The sequence below is a fragment of the Montipora capricornis genome, chromosome 1 (genome assembly GCF_036669925.1).
Source record: "Montipora capricornis isolate CH-2021 chromosome 1, ASM3666992v2, whole genome shotgun sequence".
Classification (NCBI taxonomy): domain Eukaryota; kingdom Metazoa; phylum Cnidaria; class Anthozoa; order Scleractinia; family Acroporidae; genus Montipora; species Montipora capricornis.
This window is the reverse complement of record NC_090883.1, coordinates 45,940,893-45,960,892: the sequence shown is the minus strand read 5'-3', so window position 1 is coordinate 45,960,892 and position 20,000 is coordinate 45,940,893. Positions and strand designations below refer to the sequence as shown.

Below are 20,000 nucleotides of genomic sequence, written 5' to 3'. Positions count from 1 at the left end.
ATTATACTTAACATACGGCCAACGCCAGTATATTCACATGACAGTGACCAACTCTAAAACGACTGTACAGTATTAAATATTGTCTCGACTAGCTAATTTCTATCTGAGTGAACTTTCTTTTCTGTACTGATTGTATACTGTCTTATGTATGTTTAGTTTTCTGTAAACAGTGTGCAATAAATAAACTTGACCTTGAGCTTAAAACTTTAATAACTGAAGACGTGATTCAATAACCACCATTAAAAATGTATTTCTGTTTCTGTTTTATTACTCGGTAACGCTTGTTCGCATTTTCAAAGATAATTCATGAATAATATTTGTGAAAAGCTTTAAAACGCAAAACAATTTGTGGTGTTCTTTCTGAAATTGAAGCTTAATTATCTCTCGAAAATGCCTGGTTACACCCAATTTTGTTTTTGGATACCAAGAATACTTACTAAGATCTACTTTCTCCGGATAGTTTTAAACCGCGCAAAATATCCCTGAATTAGTAAGTATGTACATATAAATCATCAATCTTATACGACGCAAATTACAAGCTCAACACATTATACAATTACACAAATCACATCTATAAATAATAGAAACTGACTATAAATAAACTATGAAATAATCAATTACAACTTAAAAGACAAAAAAATAAAATAAAAAAACCTGATAAAGTTAATATCTATTGAGGTCAGGCCACTGAGCAACTTCGCCACGCATTCACCCTAGAACTAAAGGCAGTAAGGCACGGGTAATGAACAACCTCTTCAGGGAGGCCGTTCCTAACAGGGATAGTACGTGGGAAGAAAGAAAATCTGAATGTTCAGTACGGGGAGAGAGGTGGTTAAATACCATATCATGAGATCGTTTTGTTTGAGATTGAGAGAGAGTCACATACTTAAAATCCACCCCATTAACGTTACGTTAACTCCAGCCGTTCTTCGAAGAGAAAAAGCGCGCCAAAAGAGAGACCTAGTAGCTCAGAGCAGTCTGCTCCCTCAGGCCATACTTCAAACACAGAGGTGGCTGCCCTCCTCAGAGAGGCTTTTTCTGACTTTGCTGTACAGATGAACAAAGGATTTAGCTTTTTATTGATGGTGAAACACAACAACTTCTTCACAAAGGGGTTCTTGACAAGACTGTCTCCAGTTATGGTCAATACATTTCTACCCTTTTACTCACGAAAAAGAAAAATGGTTCGTACAGATTGATCTTGAATCTAAAAGGACTGAATGCATCCATAGAGTAGCAACATTTTAAAATGGAAAGCTTAGCATGAACTGTTCAGTTAATGAAGGCTAACTTTTATATGGTTTCTATAGATGGCCTTAACACGCGCATATATTATACTGTTCCTGTGGCTGTTGAACACAAAATGTGTACGGTTTTTCTGGGGAAATAGGATGTTTCAGTATACATTGTCTGCCTGATGGTCTAGCATCTGCACCACCATATTTTACAAAACTATTGCAACCAGTATATAGTACATTACGTAGCCAAGGCTACTTCAATGTTGGGGACACTGATGACTCATTTACAAGGAGAAAATAATATTCTTGCTACCCTTAAACTATTCGAGTCTCTTGCATTCTCGATCAATCGTGAAAAGTCACGGCTTCAACCCAGTCAAAAATTGGTATTTCTTGGCTTTATTCTAGATTCTTTTGACATGAAAGTATTTCTTACAGCTGAAAAAAACAGAGAAAATAATTCTGGCAAGCCAGCAGCTGTTAAGGTGATTCCTCAGAAAAACTTAAAACTTTCCCTGAATGTTCCCTACTAATCCCTAATTTGAGAAAATAAAATAAAAAAGATACGTCACCACGCTTGCTTAAGAGATACAATGGGCCAATCTTACCCCAATGATGCCTGTACTGATACTAATCACTCGCGTTATTTCATCGGCTCAGGGTAAATTTTGCGGTAGCTAAACGAGAGGGTTAAGTGCCATTTGAAAAAACACCTGATAGGTAGAAAGTCTAGAGCATATGGAACACTGTCTTATAAAGATTATGGAAAAATCACTCAACTCAGAACGACGTCGACTCAAAACGTCTCTCGAGTCGTTGTTTTCAAGATCATAATTTACATCCCTGGGTAAGGGGCTTTGTCTAAGTTTTTACCTATATCTTTTTTTCCTTCCGATAACTTTTTTTTTTAAGGGAATAATTTGTACACCAAAATTATGAAATAAAAAATGTAGGACACCGTGCTCGTTTAAGAGTGAACTTCCTACTTGTCTATCTCGATTATCGTAGACCGAAGCAACAAAATTCGCCATGTTCTCGCTATGCTCGCCATTATTCGCAAAGAATTATGGTCATTCACAACTTCTCTTACGTGTTTTGAGAACTGTTTCAGTGTGTATGATCGACTTACGCCATATTTACAGTGTTACAAATTTGACCAATTTGTGAATATTGGCACACCGTATGCGCAGTACAGGATGCACAGAGCAATACTGAGGAATCACCTTAAAGTATAATTCCTCATTGGACACATGGTCTCTAGCTTGCCTGCTGTCCAGTATGGACCCCTGTTCTACACGAGTCTTGAAATTGACAAAACGTTAGCCTTCCAACAAAATAATGGCAACTATGCAGCTACTATGACACTTTCCCCTGAATCTATCAATTATCTTTCTTGGTGGGTGACTAGCCTACCCAAGGCATGCAAAAACATCACCATGGACAACCCAGGCATAGAAATGACACCAGATGCTTCACAATTAGGCTGGGGGGCAGTGTGCAATGGACAGAGCGCCCAAGGCATGTGGTCACCACTTGAAAGACAAAAGCACTTAATGCACTTGAACTATTAACAGTTTATTTTGGCTTGGTTCCTTTTGAAAGGGAAGCATGTGTTCATAAAAAGACAAAACTCTACAACTGTCTGCTATTTTAATGCAATGGGGGGGGGGGGGGGGGGCACTAGATCTCCTCTTTGCAACAAACTTTCTAAAAGTATTTGGGTGTGCTACATGGAAAATGATATCTGGTTGTTTGCATGCCATTTGCCTGGTGCCCTCAATATTAATGCAGACAAAAGCTCCAAAGAGTTAGGCAATATTTTGTAAGATTATTGACATAATGGGCACCTCTGACATTGACTTGTTTGAATGCAGACTAAACTACCAGCTTCCAAAATATGTTTCTTGGAAGCCTGACCCTGGGGCCTGCCACATAGATGCTTTCTCTTTCTCCTGGAGTGGGATGTTTGTTTACATTTTCCCTCTTTTTTCTCTGCTTAATAGATGTCTGCAGAAATTAGAGAACGACAAGGCTTTAGTACTGTTGATTGCTCCTATGTGGCCGACGCAGGTTTGGTGGCTCCCACAGTACAAGGATCACATCACCCTACCAAAATCAGGGACTTCACATCCACCACGAAACCAAATGAGACTGATGGCATGTCTTTTGTCAGGCAATACTATGAAACAAGAGGAGTGTCAAGGTCAGCTGTCGGATTGCTCATGGCGTCCTTGCGAGGACGTACAAAGAAACAGTGTTCCGGGTATATCAAATAATGGACGGCATTTTGTCTCCAAAGGAAAGTTAATCATCTTCAACCACCTGTAGGAACAGTTTTGGATTTCCTTTCTGAACGTTTTGGCCAAGGCCTCACTTACAGTGCTATTAACTGTGCTAGAAGTGTGTTGTCTTCATATGTCTTTAGTTGGACAGAACACGCTGTTTGCCGCTTGTTGAAAGGGATTTTCCAGTCACGGCCACCCAAGCCCAAGTACACTGAGGATTGCGATGTCCGAGTGGTATTAGCTTACCTGGCTTCTCTTCATCCTGTTGATTCACTGACACTCAAAACACTTCCGGTCCGTTGAAACTTGTTATGTTGCTGTTATTAGTATCAGGCCAACAAGGCCAGACTATTCATCTGTTAGACATATACCATATGGTTGCAACTGATGACAAGTACACATTTGTCATCCCTCAACCAAACCAAACCGGGGGTAACTCACCCTCGAATTGTTTTGGAGTCATTTCAACAATCCTCTATTTGTATTGTAACTACTCTTAAAGAATACCTTGTGAGAGCCAAAGCATTGACAGTAAGCGGCCAGTCACAGTTGCTACTAAGCTATGGCAAACCCGTAAGCGGGGATAATGTTACTAGGTGGGTGGACTGCACCATGGCTTTAGCTGGCATTGATGTAACAAAATATTCAGCACACAGTACGGGGGCTGGGTCTGTTTCAGCAGCAAGATGGGCTTCTGTAAATATAGATGACATTCTCCAGACTGCAAGATGGTTCTCTGAATGCTGTTTTGCCCGTTTTCACAACAAACCTATAGCTAAGAATTCACGTTATGCACAATCAGTCTTATCATGTCTGTGGGATGCATCATTTACATAAAGCGGCATAAATAATCAAGTGGCATGTTGTTGTTTCTTCATGTCCGTGTTGCTTTGAAGTCTCGTGGAATCTCTCGGCATGCTAACAAGCTAAAGTAGAATTTGAAGGTTAAACGAGACTTACCTGTAAGATGAAGTTTGATTGTAATTATATTGAGTTACAGGATGCTGAGAGATTACATGAGCTGTTGGGTAACACCTACATTCAGTCTTTAAAACCTGATTGGCGCATGTGCTTGCTATCTCATGTAATCTCTCAGCATCCTGTAACTCAGTAGAATTACAATCAAACTTCAGGTAAGTGTCGCTTAATTTTTAAATTGCACAAGTACAATAATAAAAATTACGAGAAATGAAGTTGAGAGGTTTTCAACTCTTTTTAACGACACAGTCACAATGATTCTTTAGGCGGAGGTCCGATGAAATGGCGACTCCAATATAAGGGAGTGCATCGATCAGTCCTTTGAAGAGCTAAGCCATTTAGGAAATAAGTTGTGATGACTGGGAATTTAGTACGAGTAATGTACATAGAATAACACTTGCTGCAATTAGATCCCTGTACGGAGGCCAATTTACATTATCAACTCCGTTGATAAAACCAAATTTTTGCTTAATCGGATAATTTACATCAACAAATTGTTACACAAAATGAAAGTAGTTGACTCACCGTCTACTCTTTCTGCAAAAATTCTGACGAATCTCTCGAGCATCTCTTTTGTCATTGCACTTTTAGCAGCCTTCTGGAAGTCTGTTGTTCTTTGGCTTAGACCTTGATTGCGATACTTTCAGCGACTGTGACATTTTTGAAGTATCTCAAACTGTCTCACTGGCTTCTTTTAAATCACATTATTATTGTTGTTCGAAAACAAATAATTTACCACTATCGCCTTAAAATCTTTTTGCCGACATTGTCTCATCTAATTACTAAATTAAAACACACTGAATTATTTATTGAGCGATCTAAAGCCAAAAAGAACAATACACTAAAAACCCACGATGGGAAGCGGAAGGCTTTCTTTTGCGCTCAATAGTACAACGCGTTAAACAAATCCAAATCCAAACAAATCAAACAAATCCAAATCCCAATAATGTAAACGTTCGAGTGTCTGGAAGTTCTAAAGATAAAGCATATGTGTGATAAAGTCTGTGTATATGCCTTAGTGTAGTAGTATAGAACGTACGAAAGCAAACCCTAACAAAAATAACATTATCAATGTTGGAAAACAAATAATTTACCTGTAGCCAAAAAGAACAATACAGTAAAAACCCACGATGGGAAGTGCAAGCCTTTCTTTTGCGCTCAATGATACAACGCCTTAAAAAACTCCAGTTGAGTAAGTTATCAAATAATGTAAACTTTCGAGTGTCTCGGAGTTTTTAAGATAAAGCATATGAGTAATACAGTTTGCATGTAGGCCTTAGTGTAGTAGTATATAAAGTACGAAAGCAAACGAACAAAGTGAACTGTAAGAGAACATAATGTACACATAATAAATTATTATATTATTATTATTATTATTATTATTATTATTATTATTATTATTATTATTATTATTATAACTATTATCTGAAGAAAAAGCATATTGCTCATGCTGTCATTGCCGAATCAAATCAACGCTATTATTATTTGTTTTTACATTACTACATTATGTTTAAATTATGTTCTCTTACAGTTCATAGAAAAAGATCTGCAATGCTATTTCGTGGGTCAGCTACGTCAGTACAATAGAATCACAAGTTCAAGGTGAATTATTGGGAAAGCGTTAATGTGGATTGAAAATCAATCTTAAAATAAAACTGCTGACTTAAAATCATTACTTTTACTGTAACCTTACCCGAAGCAATCGGCGTCCTCAAGTTGAAGATGTGAGCCAAAGAACTGTGCCATTTCTTTGTCAAAAGTATTCTCCCCTCTCTTGCATTCATTTATACAAGCCAATGCAACCTCAAGACGACAATGTTTTAGGTTGACTTGAGTAGCTGTACCAGCGATAAGTGCCTTGACTGCTGCTTCGCACTTTTGAGCCAACATACCAATCGTAAACATCAGCACCTGCTGGAACTCATTAAAATATCTGAGGTCAGCAACTAAGCTATCAACAGAGATTTCCTCATCAAGAAGCTGACAACAGAGATGATGTGCTGCGAAGAATTCCTGAAAGCTCATGTGCAGGAAGCTATAGCTTCGACCCGGTCTTCGCTTACTTCGTCCAGCCTCCACTGACAAAAATCCGAGGCCAGATTGCAAATCGCTTGAGAAACCCTGAAATGCGCTCTGGTCAAAATACACGCTATCGTTCTCCAAACCCTCCATGGCGATACGCCCAAGTTGCTTCAATTCAACTTGGTATAATGCTACGAGGTCTTCATCTGTTTCTGGTAATTTCATCTTTAGCCTGTGCCTTCTCAGCACGCATTCAACTATTTCAAGGTAAACCAGAGTTCTACTTTCGGGTAATTGTCCTCCAAAGTCTTCGCAGAGGAGGCAGAGAAGAGTAGCGTTTAACGGATTTGCTGTAAGGTCTTGTAGGGTTATGTCAGAGTCCAGCTTGTCCAAGAGCTTTTCTGCCAAATCCTCCCTTTCTCTGAAATATTTCTGAATGAAATTTTTGGCATCGGTTTTGGTAAACCCTTCTACCTCTAACAGGGTGTGGCAGCATTCTCGTACTGTCATTCCAACTTCGTGTCGTGCAGTAACCACTAAGTAAGACTCTGGAAGAACTCTTCCTTGAATGATTTCTTTATAGATCGACAATTCGCTTCTGGGTAACTCATCTAACCCGTCAAGCACCAGTAAAACCTTTGACTGGTTGTCCCGAATGAACGTGAAAAATCTCTCTTTCTCTTCTTCGTTCACTTCTCTCGGTAACAGCTGATCATCAATAGCCTCCCATAGGCTAAAGTTGATGTCTTTGCATTTTAATAGAAGCACAAGTAAGACATCAGGAAATGATTCGCCACCTTTGCGTTCCTTGGCCCAGTTGAAAGCAATCTTGTGACAATACGTTGTCTTTCCCATGCCTGGCTGCCCTTCAATCAAGACCCTTTTCGGTTGTGAACATTCTTTATGCGGTTGAAATATTTGAAACATGTCAACACTCTCATCAGTTTTTATTCCTCGTTCTTTTTTTCTACTGACAAATTTGAGTCTTGTAAAAATGTTATCGAGATTGAATCGAAACTCTTCACACCACGGGAAAGGCGCCAGCCATCCTTCACGGTCTTCGTAAAGCTTGCGAATAAGGGTCATGTAGTTTACAAGATCAATAGGATCTGAAATTGAAAAGTAGTTGGTTAGGTCAAACGAAAGTGAAGAACTTCACCCAACCGGCCTTCGGGAACACCGCCAAGAAATATTTTAAAGATAAGTGGTCTCTTTTCTATAGGATCCTAACCCCCTCTACAGTAATCTTGTATATGTAAAACATTATCCTACGGTGTCTGTTGTATTGGTGAGGCGAAAATCTAGGTTATGGTTATATTTATATCAATCGTCTGTGTATATGGGTGATAAATATAGTCAGATTTGGTGGCGCTCTGCCCACGAGCAGATGGCAAAACTACTCAGAAGGGTTGAAATTCAACCGGTTAGTAGGTTCCATGTGAGCAGAACAAAACTATTGCACAGTTCTCTAGGAACATGTCCGGTAAAAACCCTTTGAAGATTTGTCCGGTATCGTGTAAACGTAGCCTAAGAAATCCCATTATATCTGCCGTTTCTTCATGGCGATCGTGCAATTTTCCGGCATTTTACTCTCTTTAGCAGTTTTCTCCAAAGTAATTGAAGCTGTGTTGATTTATTTTAACTATGATTAACAAAGATGACCGAAGCTAATCATCAGAATATCAAAAAGCTGTGTAGTGGTGTCTTTCGACGCTAGGAAACAGACGCTGCTCTCTTCTATTTCACTCCCTGAATGAGTGTCGAACACATTTGCAATAATCTAAGACCACAACTAGTTTACCTCTCAGTTATACTAGAGTTTATCCATTTCTTTCGACACAAGCGCTGCTATAGAAATCCAGTCTTACTGATATTTTAACCTTCAGACTGTCACAACCAACCTTGCTCATCTTTCAGACATTCTTTGCTGTTCCTTTCGCATGGCTGAAGATGTTTCACCATCTCTAAATAAACCGAGAAATAAGATAAACACACCAAACTGACAAGTTTAATTAAAGTTACTCTGTAATGGCAGTGAGAGGGAAACGTATGAAGGAGTCATCTTCTTTGCTTTACGGGGTCCAGTGACAGCACGGCAAGAAAATCAACGAATGACCAAATATGAACCCCAATGTGCCGCGACTGCATGTCTTGAAAGTAGCTATACCTCTAGAAATACCTCATAGAAATAAATGCGTATTATCAAGATTCATTAGTACATAATCCAAACGTTTTTCAATCAGGTCTCATATGGCCAATACGAACGAACTGATACGGTCAGCAAACCAACTGTACAACCTGTACAAACATCAATGCGTAACTCCGTCTGTCTACGGCCCGTTAATTCTCGGTTTTCACATGACGTCACCGCCGCCATGTTGGAGCCCCCAAACAAAGAAACGTCGGTCATGTTGGGAGCCCGATCAAATCCTCCGGGAATTTAACTCTATTATTATGCAAACGTTTTCTTTTGTTTTCGTTGAAAAACATGGCTGTTGATCACGTGAGTGAAAACCAACAATAGCCAGGTGATCCGGTGACATAATGCTGAGGACTGGATAGAAAAATTTTAATGCCGTATCCCACAACCGCGCGCGGCCTTAGGTGTTGTTTCCAAACTCCCTGCACTATTGCCATCGCCAAAACTCAACAGATCATTACGTCTCTACCACATTTCCTGTTACTGAATGAACATTCAAGTAGACCTTACAAGATCTACCCTAGCCTCTGCCGTGTTGAATTCGAAAATAAGGCCGCGCGCGGTTGTGGGATACGGCGTTAAAAGCTTTCTCCCCAGTCCTCCGAATTACGTCACCAGATCATCTGGAGGGAGCTTTAGCAACGACGACGGGGCCGGCAACGAGAACGTCATCTCAAAACATAAATTCGCGTTATTGTAATCACTTCGTGACTATTCAAAGGTTTTTAACATGACAATGGTGTGGCCGTCCCTCAAGAATGAAACCAATATGAATCACGCTTAATTTAGGCATAGTTAATGCATAGAGATGGTTATGAAACTCGACAAATCTTTTTGTTTCATGTTTTTGTCTGTATTTTTGGCCTTGACGGTGCACAAAATACACCTTCGCTCAAGAAGATAACCAATCCAAATTTTCGATTAAATTATGCGCACCTAATTTGCGAGCCCGTGTGAAGCGTTAACAAAAAATTGTGCACTGTCACTGTCAATTCAACATCGATTGTGACAAAATTGTTCTCGCTTTTGAAGGTTTTAAAGTTTCATAACTAGTCCCTCGATTAACTGTGATTTAGGGGAAAAAATGAAAGTGCTGACGTCGTCCATAAAACCTCACATTTGGTTCTTTTACGTTGTTGTTTTGCTGATGACGGCAAACAAATGGACAAAAATGAAAAATGCACGTGCAGGGCGTGCAAAGCTATTGTTTATTCAAATTTATTTTTTCACATTAAAAATGCTTATTTGCGACGTTCTCGTTGCCGCCGCAGTTGTCGTTGCTACAGCTCCCTAACGATATGCAAGAGTCATAACGTCATGCAAAGAAAGCTAAAGAAGGACTGCGACCTTGACGGATCGTGAAGTGAGTATTCAGTTTGCATACTGTAATGTTCATATAAACTGGAAGTTATTGATACCGGATGTTCGCTAGGAACTACGGGATATATCGAACAGAACGATCATGGCGTCCACCTTGCTGTAACACGTCTTCTTGCAACTCTTTATTAAATCGTTGTTAATCATTTGCATCCTGTTTTGAATTCCTTCAAAACATCACAAATGGCGACGAGGATGGGATGCAAGTAATCGAAAACAGAAATCTTTACGTTTAAAGTGTTAAATCAACCGGAAAATCCTACCGATCAGCCTTGTTTTCAATGCCTGCAGATTCTTCATCAACCACTTCCCCTTCGTAGCCTTCAGCAACCTCTGCAATGGCAGTTAACCTACCGACCTTTCCTGAGTTTGATCTTCAACCAAGAGATACAGTACCCGTTCGCTTTGAGAAGTATGTCAAGCGTTTGGACAACATGTTTACAGCAATGAACATTACCCGAGCATCTCAAAAGAAAGCCATGTTGTTGCATTACGTGGAAGCAGAAACCTGTGATGTGTTTGAGACCCTTACCGTTCCAGAACCGCCGGAAGGAAGTGACGAATACAAGACTGCCGTAAAGGCTCTTGCTGACCATTTCGAGCCTCAAAAGTGTGTGGATTATCACGTCCATGTCTTTCGTCAGGAAACCCAAAAGTCTGGCAAAAGCATTATCGAGTTTTACACACATCTCCAGCTGTTAGCACGCAAGTGTCAATTCGCCGATCCCGAACTGGAAATGAAGCGGCAGATTATTCAAGAAACCTCATCGCTTCACCTGAGACGTAAAGCAATCGAACAGAGCCTCAATCTTGAGAACTTGTTGAAAGCAGCTCGCGCCATGGAAACCGCCGACGAACAGACCAGTGAGATGGAGAAACAGCAATCCAATGCACTGGGCTATGGTAGAAATAAAGCAACCGACGTTCAGCACAAAGAGAATTCTCGTGGTCTACCAAAGTCTGGATAGGTGTGGTTTATGTGGTGAAAATTATCCACATCAAGGAACTTGCCCTGCTCAAGATAAAAAGTGTTTGAACTGTGGCAAAATGAACCATTTCTCCAAAGTTTGTCGTGGCAAACCCAATAACCGGTCCAAATCTTTGCACCCAAAGAAAACGTCAAGAGGTAAATACCATGTCAGGTCTACAGATGTTGAAGAGTCTCCGAGTAGTGAAATGTCATCTCTAGTCGGTTGTGATAGTGACAAGTTCAGTGAAGAGTATACTTTTAACATTGGTGCACAGGGACACGAAGCTGGCAAGCCTATCTTTCAGGTCACCATCATGAACACACCAATCCGCATTATGGCAGATTCAGGAGCAACCGTGAATATCTTAAGCAAGAGAGACTTTGATGGCCTTAAATCAAAGCCACAACTGGTTGAAACAAGTGCCAAAGTGTATCCATACATGTCTGATAAGCCACTAACCCTGTGTGGAAAGTTCCGAGCTACTGTCACCAGTGATAGCTGTTCATCCGTGAAAACATTCTATGTCGCAAAGGGTTCATCAAGCTCCATACTTAGCTGGACAACCTCACAAGCATTAGATCTTATTAAAGCTGTTAGTATGGTCGAACCTCCTGTTAGCCTGGCACCTGATGCCCCAGATTTTCTCAAGGAATTTCCTAATCTAACCAGTGGAATGGACAAGTATAAAGGTGAACCAGCACGCATACATATAGATGAATCTGTCAAACCCGTGGCTCAGCCACATCGCCGAGTCCCTCTCCATGTAAGAAAACAGGTGGAGAAAAACTCAAACAGCTCGAAAATGATGACATCATTGAATGCGTAGAAGGCCCCAACCCTTGGGTGTCGCCAGTTGTTGTTGGGCCCAAGCCGAATAAACCGAACGAGATTAGAATTTGTGTGGACATGCGTTCATTAAACAAAGCTATCATCAGGGAGCGACACATCATACCCACCATCGATGACGTAGTGTCGGACTTAAACGGTTGTAAAGTGTTTAGGAAGATCGAGTTAAATCAAGGGTACCACCAGATCCCATTGCATCCCGACTCGAGAGCACTGAGCACGTTTTCTACACACGTTGGACTGTTCCAATACAAACGTCTCAATTTTGGTCTCTCGTGCGCAGCAGAAATCTTCCAAAAGAAGGTGGGTGATGCAATCCGTGGCATACCCTGCGTCAAGAACATCAGTGATGACATCTATGTTGGGGGCGCAGACCAAGACACTCATGACCGACATCTGGGACAAGTGTTCCGTCAACTCCAGGAGAGTGTTTTGACAATAAACTTACCTAAGTGTCAGTTTCGAGTTCCCACTATGCTCTTCTTTAGTCATGTGTTCTCTGAAAAGGGCATGTCACCTGACCCTAAAAAGGTAGAAGCTCTTCAAAATGTTGTTCCGCCAACCAATGTATCTGAAGTACGAAGCCTCCTTAGCTCAGCTACATTCTGCTCTACGTTCATCAAGAATTTTGCACTAATCACCAGGCCTCTTCGACAGCTGACCTGTAATGGAGTGAAGTGGCAGTGGACTGAGAAAGAACAGTCATCATTCGAACGCCTAAAAGCGGCACTATCTACCAAGACTACCCTTGGATACTTTGATCCAAAGAAACCTACTTCCATCTTTGTCGATGGTAGTCCCATTGGTTTAGGTGCTGTCCTGGCCCAGAAAGATGTTTCGACTAATGAAGTGACACCTTTGCATTATGCCAGTTCTCCACTGACACCAACTCAAGCTAGACATCCACAGATTGATCGTGAAGCTTTGTCAGTTTACTGGGCTGTAAAGCGCTTTCACCTGTTCATCTATGGAGGGGAATTTAAAGTAATCACAGACCATCAACCTCTGGTTTCCTTGTTTAACAACCCCACCTCTAAACCGTCCGCTCATGGAGCTAAGGCAGTACCGATTCACAGTAGAATATCGCCCTGGTACCTCAAACCCAGCAGATTATGCTTCGAGACACCCAGTAGGAGACTTGGAATCTCACAATTATGAAATCGAGTCTGAAGATCACATCTCTTTTATCACAAGAAATGCAGTACCAAAAGCTGTAACATTGTCTGAGGTAGAATCTGCAACCGCAACGGATCCAGTGCTACAAGCGGTTATATCTGCAATGAAATCTGGTTGCTGGCATAAGGCGCCACCTGGTGTATCATTATCTGAGCTATCCCGCTATGAGCTAGTCAAGGAGCAGTTAAACTGCACTGACACTGTCCTGTTAAAATCGGATCGTTTAGTAGTTCCTGCTGCACTACAAGAACGAATTGTTGACATCGCCCATGAAGGTCACTTGGGCATAGTTAAAACTAAGACCCTCCTGCGAGAAAAGGTGTGGTTCCCATGCATGGACAAGATGGTTGAAACAAAGGTCAAGGCCTGTTTACCGTGCCAAGTTGTAACCCCAGTGTACGCTAGAGAGCCTGTTCAAGTATCAACTCTTCCTGACAGCCCTTTTGATGAAGAAAGCATTGACTTTGCGCATGTTGAGGGTGAAACCCTACTTCTACTGGTTGATGATTATTGAAGGTTCCCGTTCGTAGAACCAGTGTTGTCAACGTCCGCTAGTGCTGTCATACCTAAGTTAGATCAGCTATTTGCTACATTCGGAACTCCCAAGATTGTTCGATCAGACAATGGTCCACCTTTAAGCGGAGAAGAGTTTGCCAAGTTTGCTCATGCGCTCGGTTTTAACCCCATTATGGCCTAGGGCCAACGGTGAGGTGGAGAGATTCGTGAAAACACTGAAGAAGTGTCTTAAAGCCGCTAAAGTGGAAGGAAGAAACTGGAGAAAGGAACTGCAAGCGATTCTGAGAAACTATCGCACCTCTCCTCATCAAACCACTGGTGTGGCCCCAGCAGTATTGTTACTGAAACGTCCTGTGCGTAACAAGCTACCACAGACCAACTTCGTTGACCCTGTGTCGGAGATCGTCCGCAAGCGCGATTTCTCGCAGAAATCCAAGTTCAAGGCTCATGCTGACAGCAAGGTCTATGTGAAACCCAGCACTATCTCACCCGGTGAAACCGTACTAGTGAAGAGACCATTTACTGCGTGTAAAGGTGCAACTGTTTACAACCCTACCCCTTTGACTGTAGTGGATAAGAAAGGCAGTATGATTAATGCTCAGAACGTGAATCGCACGGTTACCAGAAATTCCTCTTTCTTTAAAACTCTGGACCAGTCAGTCATCAACCATGATGATGATCCGTCCCGTGACAGTGGTCTCGGCTCTCCGGCTGACATCAAACACCAACAAGAGCTGCCTGCTGCACGCACACGTGCTCATGCTTCTGACCCGTCAGCATCAAAACCTGTGAGTTCCCCTGGCATGCAAGCTAATCCTACAAGTTCATTTAGCCCTATCCCAGAGAGCAAAGCTAGTGCGTCTCACCGGTTGGTCAACCACCATTGCGTAGATCTTCCAGGAAACGAGTTCCCCGTCAGATTCTTGATTTTTAGGCCTAGATTCTTAGTCAACTGCGAGCTCCGAACTATGTCAGTATAGTGAGTTAAGTTAACAATGCTGTCGCCTGTACAAAAACATTTGTTTCTGTTGGACTTTGATTTCAGTCAGTAGTCATAGTTTCATGGAAACTGATTAGTTGAAGTTTATTTTATTTCTTTCCATATTACTCTAGAGAGTTACCCACTAGGGGGAAAGAGATGTAATGTTCATATAAACCGGAAGTGAATGATACCGGATGTTCGCTAGGAACTATGGGATATAATTATAGAACAGAACGATCATGGTGTCCACCTATGCTGTAACACGTCTTCTTACAACTGTTTATTAAATCGTTGTTAATCATTTGCAACCTGTTTTGAAATCCATTCAAAACATCACACATACGAACCAACAAATGCATCACATTATAGTTGTCATCAAGTCTTTTTCTGGCACCGCTAACATTACATAGCTGTCATATTGCGGTTAAGTTTGCGGATACGTCCACCAATTCTGTATGCACTCGGTGTGGGACGAATGTCAAATGATTTCTATTGTATACGTTTCCTTTTCCTTGGTTACTTTTTGGTTTCATGGATGTAATGCATCACTGTACCATCAAATGTTTTAAGAGTGCAAGGTCTAGAAAAGCAAAAACCTATTTTTTTTTTTTTTTGGTTTTGCGCCATAGCATTAAAGAGAAGTGAAAAGGAAGGATCAACAAGAACGATAAGACGCTATTCATCGTTCACTAGAAGAGTAGGGAAACACCTCTTGGAGAACAGAGGTCACGAATAAGATGAATTAATGACAATGTACATGTAATGTACCTGCATACGGAAGGAACGCAAACAGAGGTAACAATCGATCAGACCGCATTTACCCTGTCTTTTATTCTCATGACAAAAATTGTAAAAGAAGCTGACAAAATTTATAGGCAGATTTGTTTACCACTGTAAAGGCTCCTGTTGCATGGTCAAATTGGCACAACAAATGATATTGCAATTCAATTATTCATAATAATATTATATAACACCTTCATCTCAGAAATTAGGCTATATAATTCTTTAATCATCAAATACCTTCGATCTTTACAAGCTGTTCATTGGCTCTCTCTTGATTTCCTTTGAAGAAAAATAAGAATGATTCAATGGGCATCGATGGAACAATAATTCAATGAGACAATGCCCTTCTTAACAAATGAAACAAATAGAAAGTATATGATATTGGCCGGTAATTACCAACTTGATGTTCATTGTCACCTTTGTAGAATTTCATCTACGTGTCTACAGGTTCCAGCACTAGCCAAAGTCCCTTTTTCACTTATGGCTGTTTATGCTTAGGTGGCCTGACATACACCGAAAGCCTCTTTAGAGACGTCACTGCCAAGCTGGCCACTTCTGCTGGAGAGAACAGGACAGCCATAACAGTGGGGCCTCCATTCCCTACTTTTTTCGAATAGTGTGTGGGTTCTTTAACGTCCACAGGAAACTTATCAACATAGAAGATATTTGAGAGATGGGGCCTACGGTTTATAGTCCTTATCCGAGAAGACTTGAAAGTCTAATCATTTGCAGATGAAATTACAAAGGCAGCACTTTCTCCTCAGTTACTCTAACATCCTGAGTGTTGATCTGGCCAGGGTTCGAATCCGCGACCTCCCGCATGACAAACCGATGCTCAAGCAACTGAGCTACCAGTGCACTGTGGCTAAAAATAAAGGGATTGGTGAATTCTATGATACACAGGCAACACCAAACCCCATAAACCAAAAAAATAAATCTGAAATCTGGAATCGGCAATCTGGACTCGGGAATTCAGAATCCAGAATTCATGATACTTAACATTCACTGGTAAAAAGTAGACAAAAGTTCACTGAAGTTAGTGCTCTCTAGCGGGGTTAGTATCTGGATGGGTGACATCAAACTATACAGCTTGCTGTGTCAGAAACATAGGACCGAATTCTATTTTAACGCTCAAAAATGTGAACAAAGCAAGGTACACATTTTGTTAGCCTGCTTTATACAAAACAAATATTGATGAAAAAGTAAATAACTAATGATACAGAAACTCAGGAGGACCATAGGTGCAAGGTATTATCAACTAGACCAAAGAGGATCTCAGGACACTGGACGATAAAACAATAAAACTGTTAACTATTTACCGAGCATTTCATCCACAGGCAAATCTTATAGGTTATAGTAATTTTCAAAAGACCACATGGTGGGAGAGGCTTGTCGACTGTTGATGACTACATGTAAGTTAGCATTGAAACTGGTAGCTTATTTAAGAGCGTAAAACAAAACAAAAAGGGAAGAATGAAAAGGCAGCTGACCAAGTAGAGGAATAAGGCATTCCACAAACAGTTCATCAAGGGGATGCAAAAAGGTGAAAGATCCACTGAGAATCATAGGATTTGCTAACAAGAGGTACCTTCAAGAAAGAAACCGTAGGACTCCTTACTGAAGCACAAGATGAGGCGCTACGAACAAACCAGGCCCCAGTTGTTCAAAAGGTGGATAGCGCTATCCACCGGATAAATCACTATCACTAATAATAGCTTTCAATTCCCAGAGGATCGGGACACCAACATGGTGGATGTGACGTCATGTGAAATCCAAGAACTGGTTTCGCTTAAGAATTGGTTCACGCTTAGCGTGCGTATAATTATCGAGTTATGGATGCACGCAGGAGTTTGCTAAGAACGAGAGAAGCGTAAGAGTCGCACGAGGCTACAGCCGAGTGCGACTCTAGCTTCTCGAGTGCTTAGCAAACTCCCAAGTGCATCCATAACTCGATATATGCACAGCTAAAAGCATGAACCAATTCCTCTGTAACATAGCGACAACAACTTGAGCGATAAAACATGTTTTATTTGATATTGACTTTAAAGTTCTCACAACTCACGGTGAGGGAAACAAAACGAACCTATTGACTGGTTAAAATCACGCCACAAGTACATGTAAGTTGAGAAAAAATTGAGCGAGAAGGATTCATGTAACTAAATGTTGAAAGGATTTGCTTATTCAGTTAAAGAAAACATTGGCAAACAAAGTCAAAGCACTCGATAAAAATGTCAACAAGCAAAGTCAAAATGCCCAAGTAAACAATTTTTTTGGATTGTTGAGAACGATGCTGAGTTCACTTTGCCATGTATAGTGCAGTTGCTGAAGACGGACTCCAGGAAACTGCACCAAGCTAAATTCAGAAAAAAAACCGGTAATACTGTTAACTTTTTAGGTAAAGCGTGATTAATGTTTTCGACCATGTTTCAGTGTAGCTGCAACTTTTTAAATGAAATTCGGATTTAATATTTTCCGTGCTTTTCCGACTTTGTTGTTTTTGACGTTAACTTGTTTTTGGCAGGTTGAACAAATGAAATTATACAAAACAACGATAAAAACAAGAATTTCTACTTTTGAAAGTTGCCACAGACCAACTTAAGCCGTTTTCGTTCTTGTTCATGAGTGCCTTTCAAATACAATTTTGTGCATTTTTTGTGCTGAACGTGCCTGTTGTGCTTCGGTTTCATTGACTCCAGCTCTAGTTGGCTTCCCTGCTTGCTGAAAAGTCAATGCCGGGAGAAAATTTTGGCTGGTCCTCTCTGTGTTCTTCTTTTCACTTCTTTCACTGCCAACTACAAGGGAACTCGCAAAAACTCAAAGAAAACTTTGGATCCAAAATGAAGCTGCACACGTCATGTTATATACATGTAAGCACGGCCGTGCGTATGTTTAACAGTTATTCCATGAGCGCGCGCATTGGATATGAGATGATAGATAGCCAACGAGGCAACAAGCGGGAGTGGAATAATTGTTAATTATTAAAAACGCCCCAAAATATAGAAAACTAGAGTAAAATAAAAATAAAAAAGGCCCAAAAAATCACGGATATGCTTGCCGTGTTTGTAGATCATGGTATAATGGCTCATAACCCATGATGGCTTAGCCAATCAAAACTCTCGAATTGCATTATCCAATGATCCAGTTTTTAATAAAGAGAAATACACCATAGTCGCTTAATAGGATTTGGATTGGACTAGCACGAACGCTATGTTATAATAAAACTTATCCACTGGATAGTGATTTATCCGGTGGATAGCGCAATTCATCGTTTGAACAACTGGGGCTAGGTCAAAAATAGAATCGACAATGCAAATGTGTCACCTAATCCTATAAGTCAGAAGTGCGCAGAAAAAGAGGAAACGATTTGCTAACAACGAAATGTACAGTGTAAGAAACAAGCGCAAAAGGGGTATAAAACTAAAGTGGAGACATCACTGGAAACTTTGCCAGAAGTTGAAAAGTTACAAACACTTATAAATATTATTTAACTCATGAAATACCAGCCATTTACATGTGTCAGCCTACCTTCCATTTCACTGAACTTGTCCTTCAAATGCTTGGACATTTCTTTAGGAATAAAAGACACAGTCACTAAGCGAACTTTGAAAATACACTGTACCTTTGCAGGAAAAAAAAAAAAGAAAACGGTTCTTTCTACATCCCCTACCATTCAATAAGTCAATAAAATGCATCAACTTACCATGTGTCTCTTTTAGTGTATCTTTGCTGCTGCCTTCATCTGTTTTAAGCCTCTTTGTCAGGATGCCTTAATCAAAACAAATTCATGGATTAATTAATCAATCAATTGAATAAAAGAGCACATTTTAATAAAGGGCACACTAAACTCAGTAACTATATAATCTCTTCCTTGAGAACTCAACGGTCTCTTAACAATTAAGATAGGTGAACTGGACTAGACATGAGCAAAGTTCAAAGAAAGAGAGTTGACTTCTTTCACTGTACAGATTAAATTTTGGAAGATTTCGACTCAAGACTCTACTTTATTACGTACATGCTCATATGTCTTAAGATAAAACTAGGAGTTTCAGTGTGAAAGTGTGTGCTGGCGTGGAAACTGTGAGCAGTGACTGGTACTTTTCTTTTTAAAACAGCTGCAAATTTTTGAAGCAAGAGGGTACCGGAAATGTCCGTGAAAGTGCTAAAAGAGCGAAGAAAGGTGTGCATATCCTTAGCCTGTGTGGCAGACGTTACTATTATATAAACAAAGGGGTCTAGCTCGAGAAGTGATTTTCTCTTCGCTCAATGGTTGAAGACGTTGAAGAAAAATTTGACTCGGTGGTCAAATGTAAGAGGTTCAAAGACTGAACATGTACCGTACGGTTGAATGGTGATCAATGACGTCCCATTGGAAAAGTACTCGACTCGAAGGCTGTGAGGTTGTAAGATTCCCTTCCACGTGCAGTTGACGTCATCACGGGTATCAATACCCCGGATTACAGACATGATAACACCACATTCGACTGCGCATGCTTCCGATCTTACATCTTACACCCACAAATTTTGTTTGTTTGTTATTTGTTTGTTATTTATTTGTTTGAGCAGGTTGAACTTCATCCCCTACTCTTCTCAAATAGTGTGTGGGTTCTGTAAAGTCCCACAGGGAAC

At 40.6% G+C, this 20,000-nt stretch overlaps 1 protein-coding gene and 1 pseudogene across 2 annotated transcripts in view; one reads left to right on the top strand and one right to left on the bottom strand.

The window, feature by feature from the left end:
* The window catches only part of LOC138046040 (NLR family CARD domain-containing protein 3-like), a 42,648-nt gene that overhangs the window by 4,053 nt on the left and 18,595 nt on the right, over nt 1-20,000 (bottom strand). For both annotated transcript variants that reach the window (XM_068892729.1, XM_068892734.1), the window contains 5 exons: nt 19,075-19,140; nt 18,900-18,941; nt 15,612-15,653; nt 8,425-8,487; nt 6,195-7,632 (listed from right to left, as the gene is read on the bottom strand). In XM_068892729.1, the coding sequence (XP_068748830.1) occupies nt 6,195-7,632; nt 8,425-8,487; nt 15,612-15,653; nt 18,900-18,941; nt 19,075-19,140 (1,651 nt within the window). The remainder of the gene's footprint in view (nt 1-6,194; nt 7,633-8,424; nt 8,488-15,611; nt 15,654-18,899; nt 18,942-19,074; nt 19,141-20,000) is intronic.
* Nucleotides 10,940-11,897, top strand: LOC138049592 (uncharacterized; annotated as a pseudogene).